This window comes from Arthroderma uncinatum (assembly GCF_011692745.1).
Source record: "Arthroderma uncinatum strain CBS 119779 chromosome Unknown scaffold2, whole genome shotgun sequence".
Lineage (NCBI taxonomy): Eukaryota > Fungi > Ascomycota > Eurotiomycetes > Onygenales > Arthrodermataceae > Arthroderma > Arthroderma uncinatum.
In genome coordinates, this window is record NW_022983864.1 from 5207179 (window position 1) to 5227712 (window position 20534).

General features: G+C 50.0%; 6 protein-coding genes across 6 annotated transcripts; 3 read left to right on the forward strand and 3 right to left on the reverse strand.

The window, feature by feature from the left end:
• Positions 1-750: 750 nt before the first annotated feature.
• Positions 751-2480, forward strand: GIQ15_03524 (RING-7 protein; the record flags this gene model as incomplete). Its single annotated transcript, XM_033550941.1, has 3 exons — positions 751-966; positions 1035-2074; positions 2315-2480. The coding sequence occupies 3 exons, from the start codon at positions 751-753 to the stop codon at positions 2478-2480; spliced, it is 1422 nt and encodes a 473-aa protein (XP_033408102.1).
• Positions 2481-2858: 378 nt separating this feature from the next.
• Positions 2859-4592, reverse strand: GIQ15_03525 (uncharacterized protein; the record flags this gene model as incomplete). Its single annotated transcript, XM_033550942.1, has 5 exons — positions 2859-3123; positions 3180-3877; positions 4326-4390; positions 4441-4472; positions 4528-4592. 5 exons carry the CDS (start codon positions 4590-4592, stop codon positions 2859-2861), a joined length of 1125 nt encoding a protein of 374 aa, XP_033408103.1.
• Positions 4593-4697: 105 nt separating this feature from the next.
• On the forward strand, positions 4698-6976 carry GIQ15_03526 (uncharacterized protein; the record flags this gene model as incomplete). Its single annotated transcript, XM_033550943.1, has 4 exons — positions 4698-5434; positions 5488-6090; positions 6145-6416; positions 6474-6976. 4 exons carry the CDS (start codon positions 4698-4700, stop codon positions 6974-6976), a joined length of 2115 nt encoding a protein of 704 aa, XP_033408104.1.
• Positions 6977-7493: 517 nt separating this feature from the next.
• Positions 7494-8470, reverse strand: GIQ15_03527 (DUF833 domain protein; the record flags this gene model as incomplete). The annotated part of the gene is made up of 2 exons (XM_033550944.1): positions 7494-8348; positions 8405-8470. The coding sequence occupies 2 exons, from the start codon at positions 8468-8470 to the stop codon at positions 7494-7496; spliced, it is 921 nt and encodes a 306-aa protein (XP_033408105.1).
• Positions 8471-9268: 798 nt separating this feature from the next.
• Positions 9269-11649, reverse strand: GIQ15_03528 (MFS siderochrome iron transporter MirB; the record flags this gene model as incomplete). Its single annotated transcript, XM_033550945.1, has 11 exons — positions 9269-9663; positions 9727-9786; positions 9855-10136; positions 10195-10252; positions 10305-10630; positions 10692-10785; positions 10840-10944; positions 11002-11066; positions 11122-11197; positions 11252-11335; positions 11392-11649. The coding sequence occupies 11 exons, from the start codon at positions 11647-11649 to the stop codon at positions 9269-9271; spliced, it is 1803 nt and encodes a 600-aa protein (XP_033408106.1).
• A 3304-nt stretch (positions 11650-14953) lies between these two features.
• On the forward strand, positions 14954-16809 carry GIQ15_03529 (phosphate-repressible phosphate permease; the record flags this gene model as incomplete). Its single annotated transcript, XM_033550946.1, has 2 exons — positions 14954-15029; positions 15089-16809. 2 exons carry the CDS (start codon positions 14954-14956, stop codon positions 16807-16809), a joined length of 1797 nt encoding a protein of 598 aa, XP_033408107.1.
• Positions 16810-20534: the final 3725 nt, after the last annotated feature.

The window sequence follows — 20534 nt, forward strand, 5'->3', positions numbered from 1 at the left end:
GACCGCTTGACAGTTCAAAGTGTAACTGATCCTACCCTTGGAAGAGCTATACGGTGTTGTCCAATTTGATTCTGTAAAGGTAGAGCACCCTGGTCAGCTCAACCCGGATCAAACAAAACACCCTGAACGCCAGCAATCTCGGCAGTCTCAGCAGTCTCAGCAGTCTCGGCGAGAGCTTCATGTCTAAGACTGGTCAGAAACCACGAAGAGGGCATCAAAAGCGTTGTTAGGTATCTATACAATGCCAGCTGAGCCACACATGACGTTATTCCATCGAGATGCGCATCCCAGGGCCAACACTAGTGACGATGATCAGCGGCTAAGAAGTAGGAGAAAGGGAAGAAATAAGAAACAAGGAGCAACGAAGCGAGGAAGAAGATGGTGGCTTGGGGGCGTTTCACCTCCACCTTTGCCGATTATTACGTACTTTGAATGCAAAACATACGTGCATAATTGAGATAGAAGAAAAGGTGATGGATGGAGTAACGTAGAGCGAGGAGAAGACCGGGTTAGAGCAGCCGACGGCGGTGCTTCTCCGTCATCTCGTCTCTCTCGTATACGGAGAAGTACCTTTTCCTTCTTGTATATCTATCAAAAGTACTTTTTTGATATCTTATGACAATCTAGCGGGTTTCATCCTGCTTCCCCGGACTCCATCGTCGATCATCCCATCTTTTCCTTCTTCCTTTTCCTTCTTCTTCTTCGTCTTCCGCTCTCTTCCTCTTCCTCCCAATTATCCATGTTACCATCATGGCCTCCCTTCGGCGGCTTCTCGCACTTGCACTGGGCCTGGGACTCACTGCTTCTCAGTCCATCAAGCCCATCGAGTCTCGCGGTGCTCTGCAGGTCGGAAGTCCGCTGTACACCCTTGCGATAGAGCCAGAGCTGCCCAGCCAGCCCTCACCTGAAAACCTGCATCTCTACCCGGCGACTCAAATACTCAACGCGCCGGATGAGACGCTCAAGGTGCGTTTCACTGTCTTATCAATATCTGTATATATGTGCCTGTATGCTAAAAAAAAATTGTGGTACAGGGACTTCACATATCCGGGCGACTGGTGTCCGTCGGTCCGGGCAATGCAAACAAGCTGAAGGCCGGCGATATAGCATATCTCTCCTGCGATCCAGACGATTATCCGGGTATCATAGACCCGGAAGAGACTCTCGAGATTATTTTCAATGCTACCACGCGGCCGGCAGCTATCTTGCTATACACCACCCACGCCGTACGCTGCGACTTTTCACCAGACCCTGACGACCGGCCAAAGGCAACGTACAAGACCATCTTCTCCCTACGAGACCCCGAGCTGGCCAATGCTCTTCTCACCTCTCACCTGAGGCATGCTGCGACGATATCAACCTCTGGGCCGGTTACGACGGCCCAGGCACTGCAGGAAGATCCCCAGCCACCCAAGTCTACCATGGGAGATACGAGAGGCAATGGGGTAGAGACGACACGCAACACGGCAATGATCATCCTGTATACTGTTACAGGAGTCATTACTGTCTTGTTCCTCGCTGTGATCATGACCGGTGCCATACGGGCGCATAGACATCCGGATAGGTATGGACCACGGAACCTGCCGGGTAGGTCGCGGCAGAGCCGGGCAAAGGGGATTGCGAGGGCGATGTTGGATACGTTGCCGATTGTCAAGTTTGGAGAAGATAGGGAGAGGACAAAGCATGACGGACAGGATGGGGAGGGTGAGCGTGATATCGAGATGGCCGCTGGACAGGCACATACCCCCGACCATGCCCATCAACATACTCACGAGCATACACATGAACATACATCTACTGAACAGGTCGAGGGTACCACTACCACCGGTATAGCCGATGTCACGCCCTCACAAAGGTCCCGTTCTGTCTCGCCGTCCGCCTCTGCGGCAGCTTCAAGTTCAAGCTCCGGCGCTGCATCCTTACCCTCCGAGCGAGAACCATCCACCACATGCCCAATCTGCACAGACGAGTTTGTTCGTGGTCAGGACGTGCGAATCTTGCCATGTAACCACTCCTTCCATCCAGAGTGCGTTGATCCATGGCTCGTTGACGTCTCGGGTACTTGTCCACTATGGTATGTCCCTTTCTCTTCTCCCGTTTACTATAAGAATATACGTGTGCTAACGAAAATAGTCGAATCGATTTGCATCCGCGCGAAGGACAGACCGAACATGCTACTACAGATGCTGCTGTAGAGGCTGAGGGCGATGGCAGAGAGAATACCACTACCACTGCTGCTGCAGCTGCAACAGCCGATGCTGATGCAGGTACAGGCGCAGAACGTGCCCATGAAAGCATAACCTCACAACTACAGCAAGCTCGCGTGCTACGATCGAGACAGACACCCGGCAACGCAGAGGAGAGACGGCGGAACCGGCTTTCTGCACTATTCGTTGAACGCTTCCGCATCAGGACCCGAAGGCACGGCGAGAGTGAGGGAAGCACGTAGCCATATCCTCGGCTCGTCTCCCGTATTCTGATATTTCTTTCCTTTTTTTTACGTACGTTCAGGCGTCTATGCGTTGGCGTTAGCGTGTCAAAAGCTCATTCTCTTTACTTGGGATTCGCATGACACGATGGTATGATACGTTTCATCATTTTGGCTTTGGATTTGGCTCTGGATTTGGATTCGCATTTGGATTCGCATTGGACTCGGCAGGGTATAATACGGTATGTAGTCGGTATATATCAACTGTATATATATAGCTCTATATAGTGGACTGGAGCATGGAATATGACTTATTCACACATACACGCACATCACCTCGCTGTCTACTGATAAAAGCACATAGATGTGTAGAGTTTATTTATTCTATCACTAATATACATATACCCCCCACCTACCTATATTATCTATCCTATGTCTTCTTCCAAGGATACATCACTTCATCATCCTTCCGTATCCAAATCTTCGACTTCTTCTTACTCACCATATGCTCGACAAACACGTCCTTGGCGTTCGAGGCCTTGAACTTCCGAATCCATCGTGGATCCCACAGTTCGCTAGCAACGCCTAGATCTTTACAGCATCTCATCATGGCATTGGACTTGCATCCTTCTGTGGCAGTGGGGATACCGTCAGGGCTAAAGTAGTCTTGTTCGCCGCGTGAGATGGATACAAGCCTACATACACAGTGTTAGCCAGGGAACTTAAACAGGTGAGAAGTGAAGGTACGTACCGCCCATGCGCAACAAGAGCGTATTCTCTCGTGACCGTCTTGCCCGTAACAATACTTTCACTGCGCGGCACAAGACCCCAGCCACCTGGCCCAAACGCCTTGTTCAGGATACGCCGATACTTGATCTCAGGTAAATATACGATGCCATCGGGCTTGATCTCGACATCTTCCGGTTCAACTGGCGCCAGGAGAATGGCGGCTGCTTCCTTTGAGAAAGGTTCAGCGCTCAGTCCGTGATAGGAGCGTGTCCAGTCAACGTGTCCGTTTGGAACGTCTGCCGGCTCCAAGACGAGATCAGGAGGGGCGTCACCAAGGCCAGTTTTGGTTATATTTTGGATTGGATGGGAGGTCTGACTTGTTGTGAAGGCGGGTGGAGATGTATCGTTGGACGAAGGGGTAGGTGTAGAAGTAGGCGCGGCGGGCGTAGGTTTAGGGGAAGATGATGTCGTCGAGGTGTTTGATGGTGCACTCTTATTGTAGCTATTATATGTTCTCTTGGGGGCACTGCTGGAGGTATTTGAGCGGGAGTAAGATGGAGAGGGCGATGGCTTCGAGGTTGATGATATCGATCTGTACGCGCATGGAGAGCTCGAGTTTAGCTTCAAGTATGTAGATGGGCGAGCCATGCCGGCCCAATTGGCCCGTCGCATCACGAGAGAGGCCATCCCAAAGCCGGTCAAGAATGGTCTCCTGGTGTTCTGGTTGAATGTTAGTTGTTGGTTGTGAAGATGAGGATGAAATTGATCAAAGACAGATGTAAATATCCAGATCCCGTGATCGACGGTAGAGATTCGATTAACGCTGCAAACTTGCTGTTTTATTTAATATACAAAGGACATGCGAGAAGGTAGAAATACAGTAAATCTGGCTCAGGCAGGATGCAGACATTATTTGAGAGCGTTAGTTATCTCGAGTTTCTGTTCTCTCGTTGTTTCCGTGCCGTTTCCAGCATTCGCGGAAGGCTTGCATCTAAACCAACAATCAGCCGCGTCCACATCGTATTAGCAGGCAATATAATATCAGTATAATGATAATGCTTGGGCTATGCAGGATGAAACACTCCGCTGGGTGAAGCTGAGTTCTGCTCGGTGAAATTCCGGGATAGAAGATAGAAGAAGAGAACCCCACGGCAAGAAGCAAACATACCTCTTTACTACACGCTCGCCAGTCCCTCTTCTCGTAGTAACAGTCGTTCATCTTCAGTTGCTCGGCTGTCTCCATGTTAGACACTGCCCTCTCGCTGCATACGGACTCGTCTTACCTGCACAGCCGGTGCTAAAGATCCTCTTGTCCCTGGCCGATTCTCTCGTCAGTCTTGCCAGGAGCCTCAGAGAAGAAGAGAACATACCAATCGTCCGGCTCGTCGTCGTCGTCGACTTGGACCGCCTGCGGCTTCTTCTCGGCTTTGGACATTGCGAAACACCTGGCCTTATCTTGAGCGGATTGAAGGTTGTAAGGAGATCGTATTTTGGCCGTGGACTTGGACGGAAGAATCCATCGATCTCTAGTTGCGATAAGATGGCCGCCAAATCCACCCCCAAGAGACTCAACGTCCTGGTATATTCCGGTGCGCAAACCTACCCTGACTGGAGAGAAAATATTCTGACGGAGCCTCCAGGAAATGGAACTACAGTGGACTCGGTCCGTCAGTGTCTGTACACCTTGCGCCGTATCCTATCGCCCAACTATGCCGTTATACCGGTCACTGGCGAGATGGTCATCAAGGAGCCATGGACTGCTACCTGCGCTCTCTTCGTCGTGCCGGGAGGAGCAGACCTGCCCTATTGCAGGACCTTGAACGGCGAAGGGAACAGGAGGATAAAGCAGTTCGTTCAGCGGGGAGGGGCTTATCTGGGCCTATGTGCGGGCGGATACTACGGTAGCTCTCGATGTGAATTCGAGGTCGGGAATAAAAAGCTCGAAGTCATTGGAGATAGGGAACTGGCGTTTTACCCTGGTATATCTCGAGGCTGCGCCTTTGCTGGGTTCGTATATCACTCCGAGGAAGGGGCTAGAGCTGCTGAGCTGAAGGTCTCGAAGTCTTCTCTTCCCGTTGGCTCGGTCCCGGATACGTTCAAGTGCTATTACAATGGAGGCGGCACCTTCGTCGATGCGCCGAAATATGCCGATCAGGGTGTAGAGGTGCTCGCAAGCTATACTGAAAAGCTCCACGTTGATTCTGGTGAAGGGCAGGCTGCCGTTGTCTACTGCCCGGTGGGAGATGGTGCAGCTATATTAACCGGACCACACCCAGAGTTCGTTTCTCGTCTGCCTTGATCTGCTTTGCGTGTTATATTAACTATTGTAGGTTCTCGTCTGCCAACCTAGACCGTAATTCGGAGGCCCCTGATTATTCAAATGTCGTCGATTCATTAGCAAGAGACGACAAGTTCAGAACGGACTTCCTAAAAGCCTGTCTGGCGAAATTGGGTCTACAGATCAATCAGGATTCTTCAACGGTACCGTCCCTCTCCCAGATGCATTTGTCTGCCCTGGAGCCCGGTGCTGCACTTGACGTCCTCTCTTCTTTGAAAGACGTCGTCACTACAGAGGACGGTGAGGAGTATCTCAAAGATGACAATGATACTTTCCTCCTTGAGACACCATCCTCGATGAAAATGAATATAATTGCAGAAGCCCTTCCAGATACCTCACAGGACAAAACTGAGGCTACTACCACTGACGTGTCTACTACGGACGATGACAGAATTGTCGATTATAATGCCGTCGTCAAACGACTTGTTATTAATGATGAGCTTCCGGACACCAAGACGACACCGTACTTTAACCATCACGCCTTTTACTCTAACCTGAAAGCATATAGAGATCAGTCGAAGGAGGAGCTACAGGCTTTCGGTTCACACATTTTATACGGTGAGGTGGTCACCAGTACCAACACCATTCTAGAGAAGTACGCGGTAGCCTTGTATCACACTTCTATGCCTTAATGCTAAACTATTTTAAGGAATTCACGCCTACTACGAGGGCTCCCTAACGGGACCACAGCCACGGCCACGGTCCAGGTTGCTGGTCGAGGACGTGGTTCAAATGTCTGGGTCTCACCCCCTGGTCAGCTCATGTTTTCAGTCTGCGTACACCACCCAGTCGACAAGTTAATGACTGCCCCAGTGGTGTTCATTCAATACCTCGTCGCAATGGCTATTGTCCAGGGTGTGAAGACATACGATAAGGGGTATGATACGCTGCCTGTAAAGTTAAAGTGGCCAAATGATATATGTAAGGCTCGCTGGCCCTTGTCATCACATCTAAGCATACATACTAACTAACCCATAGACGCCATCGACCCATCGGACCCATACGGAAAAACCTACACCAAAATCGGCGGCATCCTGGTCAACGCCCATTACTCTTCTAGCGAATACATTGCTGTGGTCGGCGCAGGGCTAAACGCTCTCAACCCATCCCCTACGACCTCCCTTAATGCCCTGCTGCAAGCCTTCAAGGGAACATCAAACCCGCAGCCCCCGTCCCTAGAAAAGCTTCTGGCTCGTATCCTCACTACTTTTGAAGGATTATATGCACGCTTCTTACGTACTGGATTCGACAAGGACTTTGAAGACATGTATTATTCTGACTGGCTGCATATGGACCAGATTGTCACATTGGAGGCAGAAGGCGGGGTACGGGCAAGGATCAAGGGCATTACGAGGGATTTTGGGCTTTTGATTGCTGAAGAATTGGGGTGGGAGGATCGGCCGACTGGTAAGATATGGCAGTTGCAAAGCGATAGCAATAGCTTTGACTTCTTTAAGGGGTTGTTGAAGAGGAAGATGTGAGGGTAGTAGAATTACATGTCTATAAATTATAGCTTACAATGAATATATTACATTTAGAATATATTTATCACTGGTGTGAATTCTACGAGATAGTTCTTACATCTGTATTTTTCGTTATTACTGAACTAAGCTAACCTGTTCACGAATAGATGGATCAATTTAGGGTGAAAAATATCTTCATTAATCTCATCAAGGGTGTATATAAGAAGAATGACACCGCTAAACAATGCTGTAAACGCCTAGGAAACTATGCAGAGGGGCGATTTGAAATAACATGCTGCAACAACTCGCAGGATCCAGCTTCAAGGCTGAAGGTAGAGCTCAATCAAGAATACCATGCTGTCAGGGGAGCAGTAAAGTCCTAGAGTTGACAAGAATGCCGAAATCCTAGCTTATCTACAAACGAGATTTGGAATTTGAATGCGACGAATCAGTCGTCTGATCTCCGATCCTGTATATAGAATTAGTATCCCCTATGCAGTGCAAAAAGTAGATAAGTGAAACGGACATGTTAACTCTACCTTTCAACCACAAACTCATACTCTCTATCCCCCTCCCCGATAGGGATCGCCTTTGCATCGTGCCCGAAAAGTGTACGTTCGAAATATTTCACTCGGCCAGACGCATCGACTAGAATGACGGTCTGTTTCTGTGTCCCGTATAGGCCCTTCATGTATAATGTATGAGCTTCTGCTTCGTGTGAAACTACCGCCTCCACCCCTTCGTTCGGGTCTCCGACAGGCGGTATGAAAATACTCTCGCTCAAGTAAGGGAGATAATTCTCCAGACTTGCGTGCCCGTCGAGTCTCGGAAGCGTGTCAACGCTGAGTACCCCCAGTAAACGCTTGATTAAAGCATCTTCGCTCTCCCCGGTTGCCTGACTTTTCTTCAGTGCTTCTTTCAATAGTCTTTCCCCCTGCGTGATCTTTGGCCATGACCGATCTCCAAATGCCGTGTTGCTGAGGCCGACTGTTTGGCCCTTTTCAGTTGCAATCCAGGGAACATGGTCGGTTGCTGATGCTCGGTTGGATACAATTGCTAGCGGTCCTAGTATATCGCCGCATGCAAGGCTGAAGCCACCTGCAGCCTGGCCGTCACCGCCTGCAACGAGCTCTTCGACGAAGCGGTTGGTAGTGAGTTTGCTGTCTGGTGGTAATGTAAGGAACGAATTAATGATTGAGCCTCTACTCCGGAGACCAACCACGGCACCAGGACTATTTTCTCGATAGTTGGTGAGGACAGCTATTCTTCCATGCTTCGTTATGCCCAACCAGGTTCCCTGAACGTCTCTAGCAAGATCACGAGAACCTAGGACGTGGGAGTTCGGCTCTGCCCACCATTCTGGGTCTGCAGTTGGACGACGAAGGTATTCCTGGAGGAAATGTTAGTATTTCAAGCCGTGCATTTCTGGTAGAATGGCGTACGTACATCTCGGTTATTGAGGAGAATCAGTGGATAGCCCGGATGAGCAGTCGAAAGGAGAGCTATGCACATGATACTGCTTTGTTTGGTATAAGAGTGCACGGTAGCGAGCAGGAATAAATGGTTCGTAGTTGGTAGAGCTCTCGCCTGTGGCGTGGTATATAAGACGGGTGATGTTATATATTTCTCGGGCCGTGATTCCCCTTTAGCGGGTGCCCTTAATATCGGGATTCCTGTTTATTTGCTAGGGAACGATAATTAAATGGAGCTTCTTGCTTTCCAGGCCAGGCTTATTGGGCAGATATTCGCCTATTGGTTGGTGTCTGCAGGCTTGCTGGATTGTGACGTTGGGCAGCCTTAAATATAAAAAGCCGTTATCAAATCAGGATGGGCACTCTTGATCTAACGATCGAGTCAAAGGTTAAGTCTGCTGCTTGAGTGGATAAATCTAGGTGTATAACATTTATTATTTAGATAGAGGGACGAAAGAGGGCTTGTCGGTGAATATATGGGATACTTGTGATTGTGGAACTGGCAGTCGGCTTTTTACGTTTCGTCCAATCCCTGGCTAGAAACATCCCAAGTACCTCGATACACTAGTGGAAGTCAAACACAGGGATGTATCTTGGAAGTATCGGTGTAGCTACGGTTGAACATGCAAGATGGGCCGAAATATCAACAGATTCATTAGGTATATACGCTGCTGTCATAAGCATAGCTCTAAGAATGATCGTCATAGATACAAAGGTATGCAAAACATTCTCACCGACATTATTAACAATAGATCGCCTCTATGGAGGCAGGATACATCTTAGCTCGTCTCGCAAGGAGAGCCGCTGGTACATGAAAGTACGTATAGCATCCCTAGCCCTAGATTTTAGTAGTCTGAGGTTCCGAGCTTGCGCTCTCTTCGTCAGAATCTTTCTCGGCAAAACCGAGACTCTGCTCCTTCCCAAGAAGAGGGTCACGGAGGAGAAAGGTGAAGGCAATTAGTAGGACGGAGAGGGAGATACCGGTGATACAGAGCAGGCGCTGGACGTGCTTGTATGCATCGACGGCATTGTCTCTGTCTGGGGTGCCGATAGGGTTGGCGGCTGCGAAAGTGAATGGATCACCGTAGATTGAAGCAGCGAGGGTTTTGTTCTCTACACGAGCTATTAGCTCGTGTGGAAGGACTTGGTTCCAGATGGAACCGGAGATGGTGTTTCCAAGAGCTGATCCAATGTTGTATGAAGCTAGGAAGAGACCAGTGAGGACGGCGACGTCTATACGAGGCGAAGTTAGAAAAAGAATAGATGATCGTGATTCAGTGGAAGGAGAGAACTAACGCTCGTGCTTCGTTGCGGCTTGAAGACTTGTTTGGGTGGGATATGGGAACATGCCGCCAGCTATTGCACAATTAATCCAAACGGCCAATAACTACAACTTGTCAGTAGCGGGGAAGGGGAAAGCTTACCGATACCAAGAAGAACCTGTGCACCAATGATTCCAGAGTGGCTTGCAGCGCCCGATCCTCCACGGAAGTAGATGAGGAGACCAAAGGCGACCGTTGACAGGACGGTTCCAGCGATGATGATAAGCTTTAGTTTTCGGACGAAGAGAACAACTGCACCCATAACGATGCCGGTCAAGACGGAAGCGAAGCTATAAAGGGAGGTAATTCGGGTAGCGCTCTTGATAGATTCGCCAAAGGCTACTACGAGGATGGTGTATAGGAAGTCTCCCTGAAGATACCATGCTGGGGAAAGTGTCAGTTTTTCACTATCCAGACGATATCAGCGGGGACAATAAGTTACCGGTGTTAAAGATAACGGCAATTCCAAGAGCACTCCATACACCGCGGTCTTTCAACAGCTACTCCCATTCGTTAGTTCAAGCCTGTATACGTATATTGAGGTAGACGTACCTTGAATGGGACCATTGGATGCAGACATGTGGACTCCCAGAAGAGCCAGACGGGGATAAGTAGAATACCAATGACGAGTGGTGCAATGACCTTTGCCGTCTTCCACTGGGCCTGCACGCCGCCTGCAATAGTGAATGGAACGAGGATGAGAGCAAAGACGCCAACGAGGAGGATGATGCCAACAACATCCAGTTGCCAGAACATGGCAGTGATGATCTTTTTACCACCGTATGTTTGGAATGGTGTCTTGTAGTTGTCAAGAGCGCCGGCTTTCTGTGCACGTCTTTGGACGACGTATAGCAGTACGATGGCTGGGATACAGGTTACTAGAATGGGTGTTGTTAGATAGGTTGGTGATATCTAGGGATTAGCATAGGGGTAGCGTACCTGGGTATATGATTGCCCACATCCCAACACCCCATTGCCATGTTGAGTGGTTGATGACTGCATTTGTAATATCACCGCTCACCCAAGTATTGATCTAGGACAGGTTAGAGTGTGTATTGCTATGGTATTCGTATAGATGGAGACTCACGAGGAATGGCGCAGCTGGGATGTAGTTGAATATAAGACGGGATCGAAGAGAGGTAACATCGGCAATAAGGACTTCAACTAGAAGTAAGATGCCCGTGAATCCAATCTATGTAGAGGCCATGTTAGTTTCATTTCTCATGTTGTAGAGTGTGTCACGACTAACCTGGTACAGGACAGCTCCGGCACAGAAGGCCTGAACGCCGGTAGCAGTTGCTTCGACAATGGTACCTGAACATGGTGAGTAACGTCACATTCTCCAATCAGTTTAACCACTTGAACATACCAACGACGTAGAATACTATCGTCAGCAAGATCACCTCAACTCTGCCAAAGACATCGGCCATCTTAGCTGCAGTAGGCTATATGTACGATTAGCAGCATGTACATGCATGATAACAGACGAATGACCATACCTGAGCAGCAGCAGCAATGACGGCGCGCAGGACATTGACAGTAGCCAAAAGGCTGTGAGTTTTATACGAGGCCGTCGCATAGGTCTATAACGGGTAAGTAGATGTGTCAAACGACGCCAAGTAAGTTAGAGAGCGCCAACCTGGTAGGTGAACCGAAGCGTTGCGTCGAGACCGTATGCATAGGAAAGCAGGAAGATTCCAACGAAGAGAATAACCCGGTCGACCAGCGTCATATGTGCCGAGATGGCCTCGACACGCAAAACACCAGGACTCTTCTTGCCCAGTATAGTTGGCATACCAGATCCAGTAGCTATATGGGATTCAGCAGCCACCTGCTTCGGCTGTGGCTGACCATCCCCACCAGCCAACACGCCCTTCTCCGACTCGACAGCTGCCATGGCCGATCAGCTGGATTTGGAAGCGATAACAAGGAAACAGGGTAAAAGCCCGATCGAGGAATGCCAACTATGTATATACAGAGCAAGAAGAAAGCAGGGAAGAACGGCGGGAGAGCAGCGGTCTTTTAAACGCAGCTCTCCGCACACGCAAGGCCCAGCATCTCATCCCAGCTCCAGCCGGTCAACCTTGGCTTGATGGACCCTTTCTCTTACCATATTGACTTAGTGCCTGAGATGCAGCCAATGATGCCCTGTTTCCCATTTTTGGGTCTGGGCAAAGAAAGAATTTTCTTTTATCAGATTGATAATCGGGCGGGCGGCTTCGTCTTGTCTAATCTGATCAAGATTAGGGTTTGGGTCTTTGCCTGATGGGGCATGGTGCGGCAAGCTAGGGCACGAGACAAGAAGCCCGAAGCGAGTTGCGGGTTGGTTGTTTTCGTATATCAGTTATCTGATCGGATGTTGCTCCATAGTATCATGCTGTCTTTGTTCTTCTGTTCTGTCCCTCTGGTGGTGGTGGTCATGTCAGCCCTGTTGACGCCAGCTCATCCCTGCAGTGAGACGTGTCGAGTTCCACATGGAGTGCTTCTCTATGTCGTACTTCATATTCCTGGACGGATGCTATGCTGTACGGAGTATATGTAAAAAGAAGCATCAGGCCATGCTCGGGGGATATCGGAACCACACAGGACCCAAGGCTACGGACAACATCCACATTCTCTTGAACATGCATGCAAACCAACTAGTTAAACTACGGCATGGCAGCTCGTCTTCCGCATGGCATGGCATGGCATGACATGGCGTCCGGCGTACCGGTTGTGGATAATATAAACGGCGACTGCTGCTTTCTTTTGCCTTGATGTGGTGGGTTAGCCATGGCGGGGTCTACGGGACTTCAGCCTGTCGGAGATGGAGTCGTTGGGCTGCTGTTGGCCGTTGAATAGCCACCAAGGCGTCAATGTCAATGCTGGGAAAAGTGCTATCCGATGGCGTGATGGGAAGTTATCAGTCATTTCCTATCATGGTCAATCATGGTCGAATATATGGTCGAATATATGTCTGTGTGTGCACGTAGTGGGGTTGACTAAGCAGTTACTGATCACATGATAACTCGTAGATAATATGTAGGTCCCGTGATGCGTAGATACACATCCTTTCCAGATCGGGTAAGTATCAGCTTATTCATCAGATCATAAATACCATTACACGCTAATACCAATATACCATTAATTGACCAATGAAACAATTAGTATAAAGTGCACTAGTAAATAATAATACGCGGTCCGTCTATATTCCGATCAGGTGACAACCATACACATCTTACCCATCAATTCACCGCCAATACCAAACTTACACTACCTCAACCAATAGCATCCTAAAATTACACCGCCCCGACGCAACGACGAAACCCCGCCCACCGCGTCAGAGTTTTCCAGTTTTCCATCACGGCCGGAAGCGTTTTTTTGCCCCCTAAAAATAGCTTTAATGTTCGGGGAGGGTCGCACCCGGGGGAAACTGTCCGCGCCCCAGATAAACATAAATTTTTTTTTTTTCACATCTTGGGAGGGGACGGACCACTCAGGATTGCAGGACAAGGTTGCGACATGGGCCAACGCGAAGTCCTGGAAGGTCTTCTGGAAAACCCGACCTTCTTCAGGTAATTGGTTGGGATGAGGTGAAACTAGGGCGGATGAGGCAAATATAAACTAGACGAACCAAGCATGCGACAAGGCCGACATTTATGCTTGAAAAAGGCTTGTGTGAGCAAGTTCGTGAGTGGCGGGATTTAAAGGTGAGGATGAGAATTAAATGGAAAACACCGCTGCATCCGAAGGGTGGTAGTGCGGACCAGCGTACTCCGTAGTTTGTGTATAACTATGCCTGTCTGTCATCACCTGCCTGGCTAAGCTGAGCTGCACTGCGCTGCACTGCACGACGCTGACCTGCTTGTCGCTACAGGCCTCCCAGGCAGCCCGAACACCAACCGTAGGATCAGTACTCGTTCCACTGTTTACTCTCGTTATCCTCGTTCCACTGTTTACTCCCTCGTTATCCTCTCGTACCATGTTTATCTGACAGGCTATCGTTTAATTTTACCTGTTCTCGACCTCCGCCGATACCGCGGTCCGTAGCCACCGACCAGTCACGTACAAGTAGCATGTCACTACCACCGCATAGTATGCACCGTCCATGGTATGCATAGGTCGGGGTACTCCGTGGTTACTGTACCATACTTGATGTAAGTCGAGACCAAAGAGGAAGCTCTGGAAAGGCAGGAGGATGGCGGAAGGATACCCATGTGAGGAACGGGGGAGAAACAATTGGACTGACGGTGTGCCCGCCGCCCACGGTGCTGGGAGGGCGACAGGAGGGAACAGCGTTATTGTTGGTTGTTAGATGGGGAGGGCGCTATATATGTATGCCACATCGATAGCTCCCCCGTGATGGACGTTCTACGACGGAGTATTCCTCCGACTGGGATCATGGACAGGACCGTGGGCGGCCTGCGAACTGCTGTAGGGAAACGGGTCAACTAGTGTTCTGGGACGGGGTCGAACTGGTTTGCTGGGAGGGTCGAAGTGCGCCTATCGGCCTGAGCTGAAATCGACAATCGATCGCAAGGGCGGGCCAAGCGAGTGGGAAAGAAGTAAATATAGCCCCGGAGGCGTGTGATAGACGAGATCTTGATGTGACGGGTCCGTTCGGAGTCAGCGAGGCAGTCTCTTTCTCTGTTTTTCTCTATGTCATGATGTAGGCGGAGTGCCAAGAAGAGAAAAAGACAGTTGAAAGTAAGCCGCCAAGGCCAAGAACGCGGTTGGAGCTTGTTGCCTCCTGCCCGTCTTGGCAGATCAATCAGCGGCGGATGGACGAGCACGCCCTGATGTGCGGTCTTCTGATTGGCGCGGTAACCCATGGCTGCCGAGACTAGCGCCAAGGACCCAAGAGGCCGGGGCCCTCGATAAGGCAGAACGGGAAAGCGCGAAAGAGTAAAAAAGAGCGTAAAAAAAGTAAGAGAGGTAAAAGTGACAAGGATAAGGGAAGGCATGACACAGGACAGGCGAGGCAGGCGAAAGGGCCTCCACGTGGGATCGGTGTGCCTTGGACGGAGCCTGTACTTGGAGATGTCACTCTCTAGGCCAGAGTTCGCGCTGCGAGAGCCGTGTTTAAGAAGCTTCCTCCCTCCCCCGTCCGTCTTCTTCCATCTCCCATCCTCCCTTTTCTTCTTCCCTCCCCCCATTCTCTTCTCTGGCTCTGGCTATAGCCTCCCTTCTTCACCGAGTCGACCCTGATCAACACCGCCGCCATGCTCGACCAGTACACTTACATCTTCGCCATCGGCACCATGTTTGCCATGCTCGATGCATTCAACAACGGTGCCAGTAAGTTATATCTTGATGATAGTGATGATGATTGAAAGTAAAGATGCTGACGATGATAGATGATGTGGCAAACTCGTGGGCTACCAGTGTGTCGTCTCGCTCGATCTCGTACCGCCAGGCCATGATCTTCGGCACCATCTTCGAGCTGCTCGGAGCCATCACCGTCGGTGCCAGAACTGCAGAGACCATCAAGAACGGCATCATCCCCAACTCTGCCTTCCATGGCAACGCCGGTGTGCAGATGCTCGCCTTCACCATTGCTCTTGCCGGTGCTTCGTCCTGGGTTATGTGGTGTACCCGCAACTCCGCCCACGTCTCCTCCACCTACTCGCTCATCTCCTCTGTGGCCGGTGTCGGTGTTGCTACCGTCGGCGCCTCAAAGGTCCAGTGGGGTTGGAACAAGGGTAAGGGTCTCGGTGCCATCTTCGCTGGTCTCGGAATGGCCCCCGTCATCTCTGGAGGATTCGGTGCCACCATCTTCATGCTCATCAAGCTCATCGTCCACATGCGCAAGGACCCCGTTCCATGGGCCGTCTATACCTCTCCATTCTTCTTCCTCATCGCCGGAACTATCTGTACTCTCTCCATCGTGTACAAGGGTTCCCCCAATCTCGGACTCGGCAAGAAGCCCAGCTGGTACATCGCCGCTGTCACCCTCGGAACCGGTGGTGGTGTCTGTCTGCTCGCCGCTCTCTTCTTCGTCCCATACGTCCACGCCAAGGTCATCAAGAAGGATGCCTCCGTCAAGTGGTACCATGCCTTCATGGGTCCTCTCCTCTTTAAGCGTGCTGCCGTTGCTCCCGCTGACCAGGCCAACGTCCCCAACTATGCCGTCGTCCAGCACGACCCCGAGCTCGAGGACGAGACCCCAGCCCACGGTGACGCCGTCAGCAAGGCCGAGAACGGAAACCCACCATCCACCCCTGACGAGAAGGAGAAGCAGCTCTCTGCCGTCGACGCACCACCACTCACCCAGAAGGAACTCAACGCTCAGGGTGACGCCAGGTTGAACGCCAAACTCCGCAAGAAGCGTGGTCCTCTCGGCTGGGCTCTCCGCACTCTCCACAACAACCCAATGGGTCCCGGCCAGATCTATGAGCTTCACAACATGAAGATCATCGCCAAGCGTATCCCTGCCACCATCGTCGCCGGTCTCCTCTATGGTATGCACTATGACATCCACGCCGCCCAGTCTGGTATCGCCGGTACCCCTGAAGGTACTCGCATGGCCCGCGTCTACGATGCCGCTGAGAAGTACCCCAACGAGGTCGAGCACACCTACTCCTTCGTCCAGGTCTTGACTGCCTGTACCGCCTCTTTCGCTCACGGTGCCAACGATATCGGAAACTCCGTCGGTCCATGGGCCGTCATCTACGGCGCCTGGTCCACCGGTAACGCTGCTCAGGCCAAGGCTCCCGTCCCAGTCTGGCAGCTCGCTGTTCTCGCCCTCACCATCTCTCTCGGTCTGATTACCTACGGATACAACATCATGAAGGTCATGGGCAACAAGATCACCTACCACTCTCCATCCCGTGGTTCCTCCATGGAGATGGGTGCCGCCATCTGTGTCCTCGTCTTCTCCCAGTTCTCCCTCCCAGTCTCCACCAGTATGTGTATCACCGGTGCCACCGTCGGTGTCGGTCTGTGCAACGGTACCATCAAGGCCGTCAACTGGCAGCGAGTTGGTCTCCTGCTCCTCGCCTGGGTCATGACCATCCCCATCGCCGGAACCCTCGGTGGTGTTCTCATGGGTCTCTTCCTTAACGCTCCTCATTTTTAAACGTCTTATTACCTTTCTTTCATATTCCCTTTTTCCCCACCCTCCCTTTGCCTGACTCCTTGATATCGTCCTCGCTCCGCCCCGCCCCGCCTCGCCCTTCCCCCCTTCCTCTCTCAACTGGTTTGATGACTCTCGTTACATGCCATAATTTCCGTGCATTGCATTGCATTTGCATCATCTCTTACCATCTCTCACATCTCATTTCTCTTTTCTTTTCTTTCACTTTCTTTGATCTTGTAATAAAACGCAGCGACGCGAAACATAAAGATACCATTTAATAATCACCATAAAATAAACGATTGATTGGAGGAATTCGTCTTTTCTTGTCTTCTTCGTAGGAACTGCTCTGTAATCGTGACTTTGCTCGAGTATTCCAACGTAGCACGTTCTTGTACTAGGTCACCTTCCACAATTCACCATTTCAAGGCTCGTCTTGGGTATTCCACCTGCCATGACACACAGACAGCAGGCTAACAAGGTATATATCTTCAGGCATATTCAAGCATCTTCAGACATCTTGGACAATTGCTTGACCTCCGTCTTGTCAATGCAGCCAAGGTGTGAAGCCAAGTGTGAGACGAAAAGCTTGACTCTCCCGTTCAAATATACTTATCATGCACGTGAGTTAGGGGTTAAGGGTTAAGGTGGAGAGGGCTGCATCTTTCCGTTTACCTTATACCCACCTCCTTACCTTGCCCTGGCCTCTATTCCGTATGCCCTGTCCTAGCTGTGCTCCGTTGCGCCTAAAAGGGGTGGCAAAGCACGCGAGGAATAGTTTAAAGCATATAGGGGGAACTTTGCCTTTGCCTTTGCGTCTGTCGTACGGTATGGTATGTTAGACACCTGTGGACGGGTGGAAGAGGACATCGCTTTACCTCGTTACTTGGCGCCTGTAGTTCTCTGGCTATGGCTCTGTCAGCACTGCATGAGGGATGGGGGATATGACTGGCCACGATCACACGCGGTCACATCGCCTAGGACTCCAGTCTTCTTCATCGTCTATCGGCGTGAGATTCTTCATGTCCAAGTTAACAGTCGGTGACTTGGTGATCTTTTCATTCGGGCGGGGAAGGGAGTTGCTGCTTTAAGGATGTGTTAAAAGCGGCGTGGCTGTATGTATTGGTGTTTACTGATATTTCACGTAATATTATTTTTCTATTGGCTGCATTGTGTAAATATGGAATATCGTGGTATTCTTAGTCATCGCGGACATGTCACGGGATGAGAATATATTGTGACGGCGTATGTCATGTGATGTATCACCAACGACAGCCAAATCAACCACGCCGCAAGAGCATCAAAGGGACGTCAACGAAGGGTATAAGTTTCATCTCAAAGCTCAACTATAGGTGGCTACAATACTTGGCTGGACAAACGGTGTCCGAGTTCATTTACCGCGGTGGAGGGAATCTGGATATGTCAAGCATGGGATTGGCGTCCAGGATGTGTTTAAGCTCAAGTATGAAAAGCTCGGAATGGATCTAGTTGCTTACCTGAAACTTGGAGAATTGAAGAATCATCTGGGGTCCAATGGCAGTTAGACGACTAGAATTGGAGGAGTCTGGAGACCATGTCGGACTTGTGTGACTTGTTACTTGGTGATAACTTATAGCCTCAAACTAGTTATGTAAGAAAACGAAGTCAACTGCCATGCTAGGTAGCCTAAAACACGAGGAAAGAAAAGAAAAAAGTATTGTCCGTGAGTATGGTGGAAGTTCTGCTTCCTAAGGAAGATCTTTGAATGAATCCAATGATGCCTGGATATCATCCCGGGGTATCTGAGCAAACACCCAAGGACTTTGAGAATATGTCTTTGCTTGAAGTAGCTCCGGATTATACTCGCACCAGCAAGATATAAGGTTGACCTGGTAGACACGGGTCCTTTGCATCCCAGCTCATCAAGCCCATTTTCAAGTTGAAAGGTTTCCTCGAAGAGAAAACGTAGCATGGAAAAGTCTTAACGTAACTAGTGAGAGATTAGGTTCAATCTAACGTATCGTCAAGGGCATCAGGAGCAAGTAGTGCCTTGAGGGAGTGATGGCAGATTGCGCTGCGGCTTCATTTCCCCAGGCCTTTGTAGGTTCCGCCGGGAATATCCCGTAGCTATCAAATTGACCAATGAAAGATATTCTGTGACAAATGTATTGGGTTCCCTGTCACTTCTTGGCTGTAGTGGCTTGTCGTCAATTAACAAGGCATACTTCGTCTGCATACTTCATCTGAACACGTCAAACGCCTGATCATTTGGCCTCGGATCAAATCTCGACATGGTGTAAGGGGTGTGAAGGGCCTCCAACTTCGTCATGATGCTTGCAGCCGCCACACTGGCCCTGCACCCACTCTCTGATGCCTGTCTCTGCCCCCAGCCCCTGTATGTGCCCTAAAGAAGGTTGTGCGGGACGGCGCGCTGTGGAGAGTTGGCTGATGGTTGGTGGCCATGGGCCAACAGCGCTGCCAAGATCAGCCTCCGCGGCTCAGGGGTCGAAGTATCGTCATATATAGACTGATAGAGGGCTCGACTCATGTCACTCCTTGCTTTCTTCGCCTGCTTTCCAGCAACATCTCCTTCCAAGAACATCTACTCATTAACATCGGCTCCTCTAGACCATATCATCCAACCGCAGCAAGAGTCAGCCTGCTTTTCCTAGTTCTAGTTACTAGATTGGCCTTCCTTTTCTTTCTCTTCCCCTTCTAGTGTCAGTCAATCTAATATACGCCGTACTAACTCCAATCTTGCCAAACCTCCATTAACCATGGCCATATTATCCAATCCTGAAATACTCTATAGTCAAATGGGCAACGCATCACGCAGCGCCGAAAGTCAGCAGAAAAGACGGGGGATAGAGAAAAGCTTAAGCGGGACGTAGGGCTCAGGCATTAATACCTCCTTGTGATTAGCTGAGGGAACCATTTTCGTGGTAATATATACCCATATATCTCAGAGGGAGCAGTTTTAGTGATTAGAAGTCCATAGCCCGCAATTGTGCCATTACCACTAGACGCCAGTGCCGAGCTCTGGTAATGAGGATTTCTCGTAGATATTGGCCCTAGTACTTGGGGATAGGGAATTGGTTTTGAACATAACGCACAGGCTGGTCTAGTAGCTACAACCCACCCGTGGATATTTATAAGGGTCTGGCATTTGTACGTTCATTCCTCAGACCGAGCGGACAAAAGTCAGCGGCAGATGTTCTGGTCAGCGGCCCATTCTGAACTCTAGCTGTATAGTTGACTTGGAGGCCGTTGACTGGAGGCCATTGAGAGGTGAAACTTACACATGGGTATACAGGACATTCAAGCCAGCTCTTGACCGGGCTGTAGTGTCAGTACTTGATGCCACTCGGCTGGAATTAGGGGGTGGTTAACTGATACTCCTCCAGACAACTGAAGTCAGGTCTGGAGAGCTATTGACCCAGCAAAGGGATGCTCCGTTACTACGGATTGCTACCTTTGTTTGCGAGCTCTTAACTAGGATGTAGCTTCAAAACAGAATATTATTAAAACTTGTTAGTTAATATGCATGAATATGTGAAAATATCATGTTTCTGGGCCACCCTGGCTCACCACGACGTTCGAACTGACATTTGTACCCATATTTATCTCAAACGACACCGTAAATCATAGACGCCAATTCATGGCTAATTCAGATCTACAGTAAAGCTTCCATTATGAGTCGGCCGTGAAAGATGAACGCATCGAGATGATTCATGAGTAGGTATTTCAGG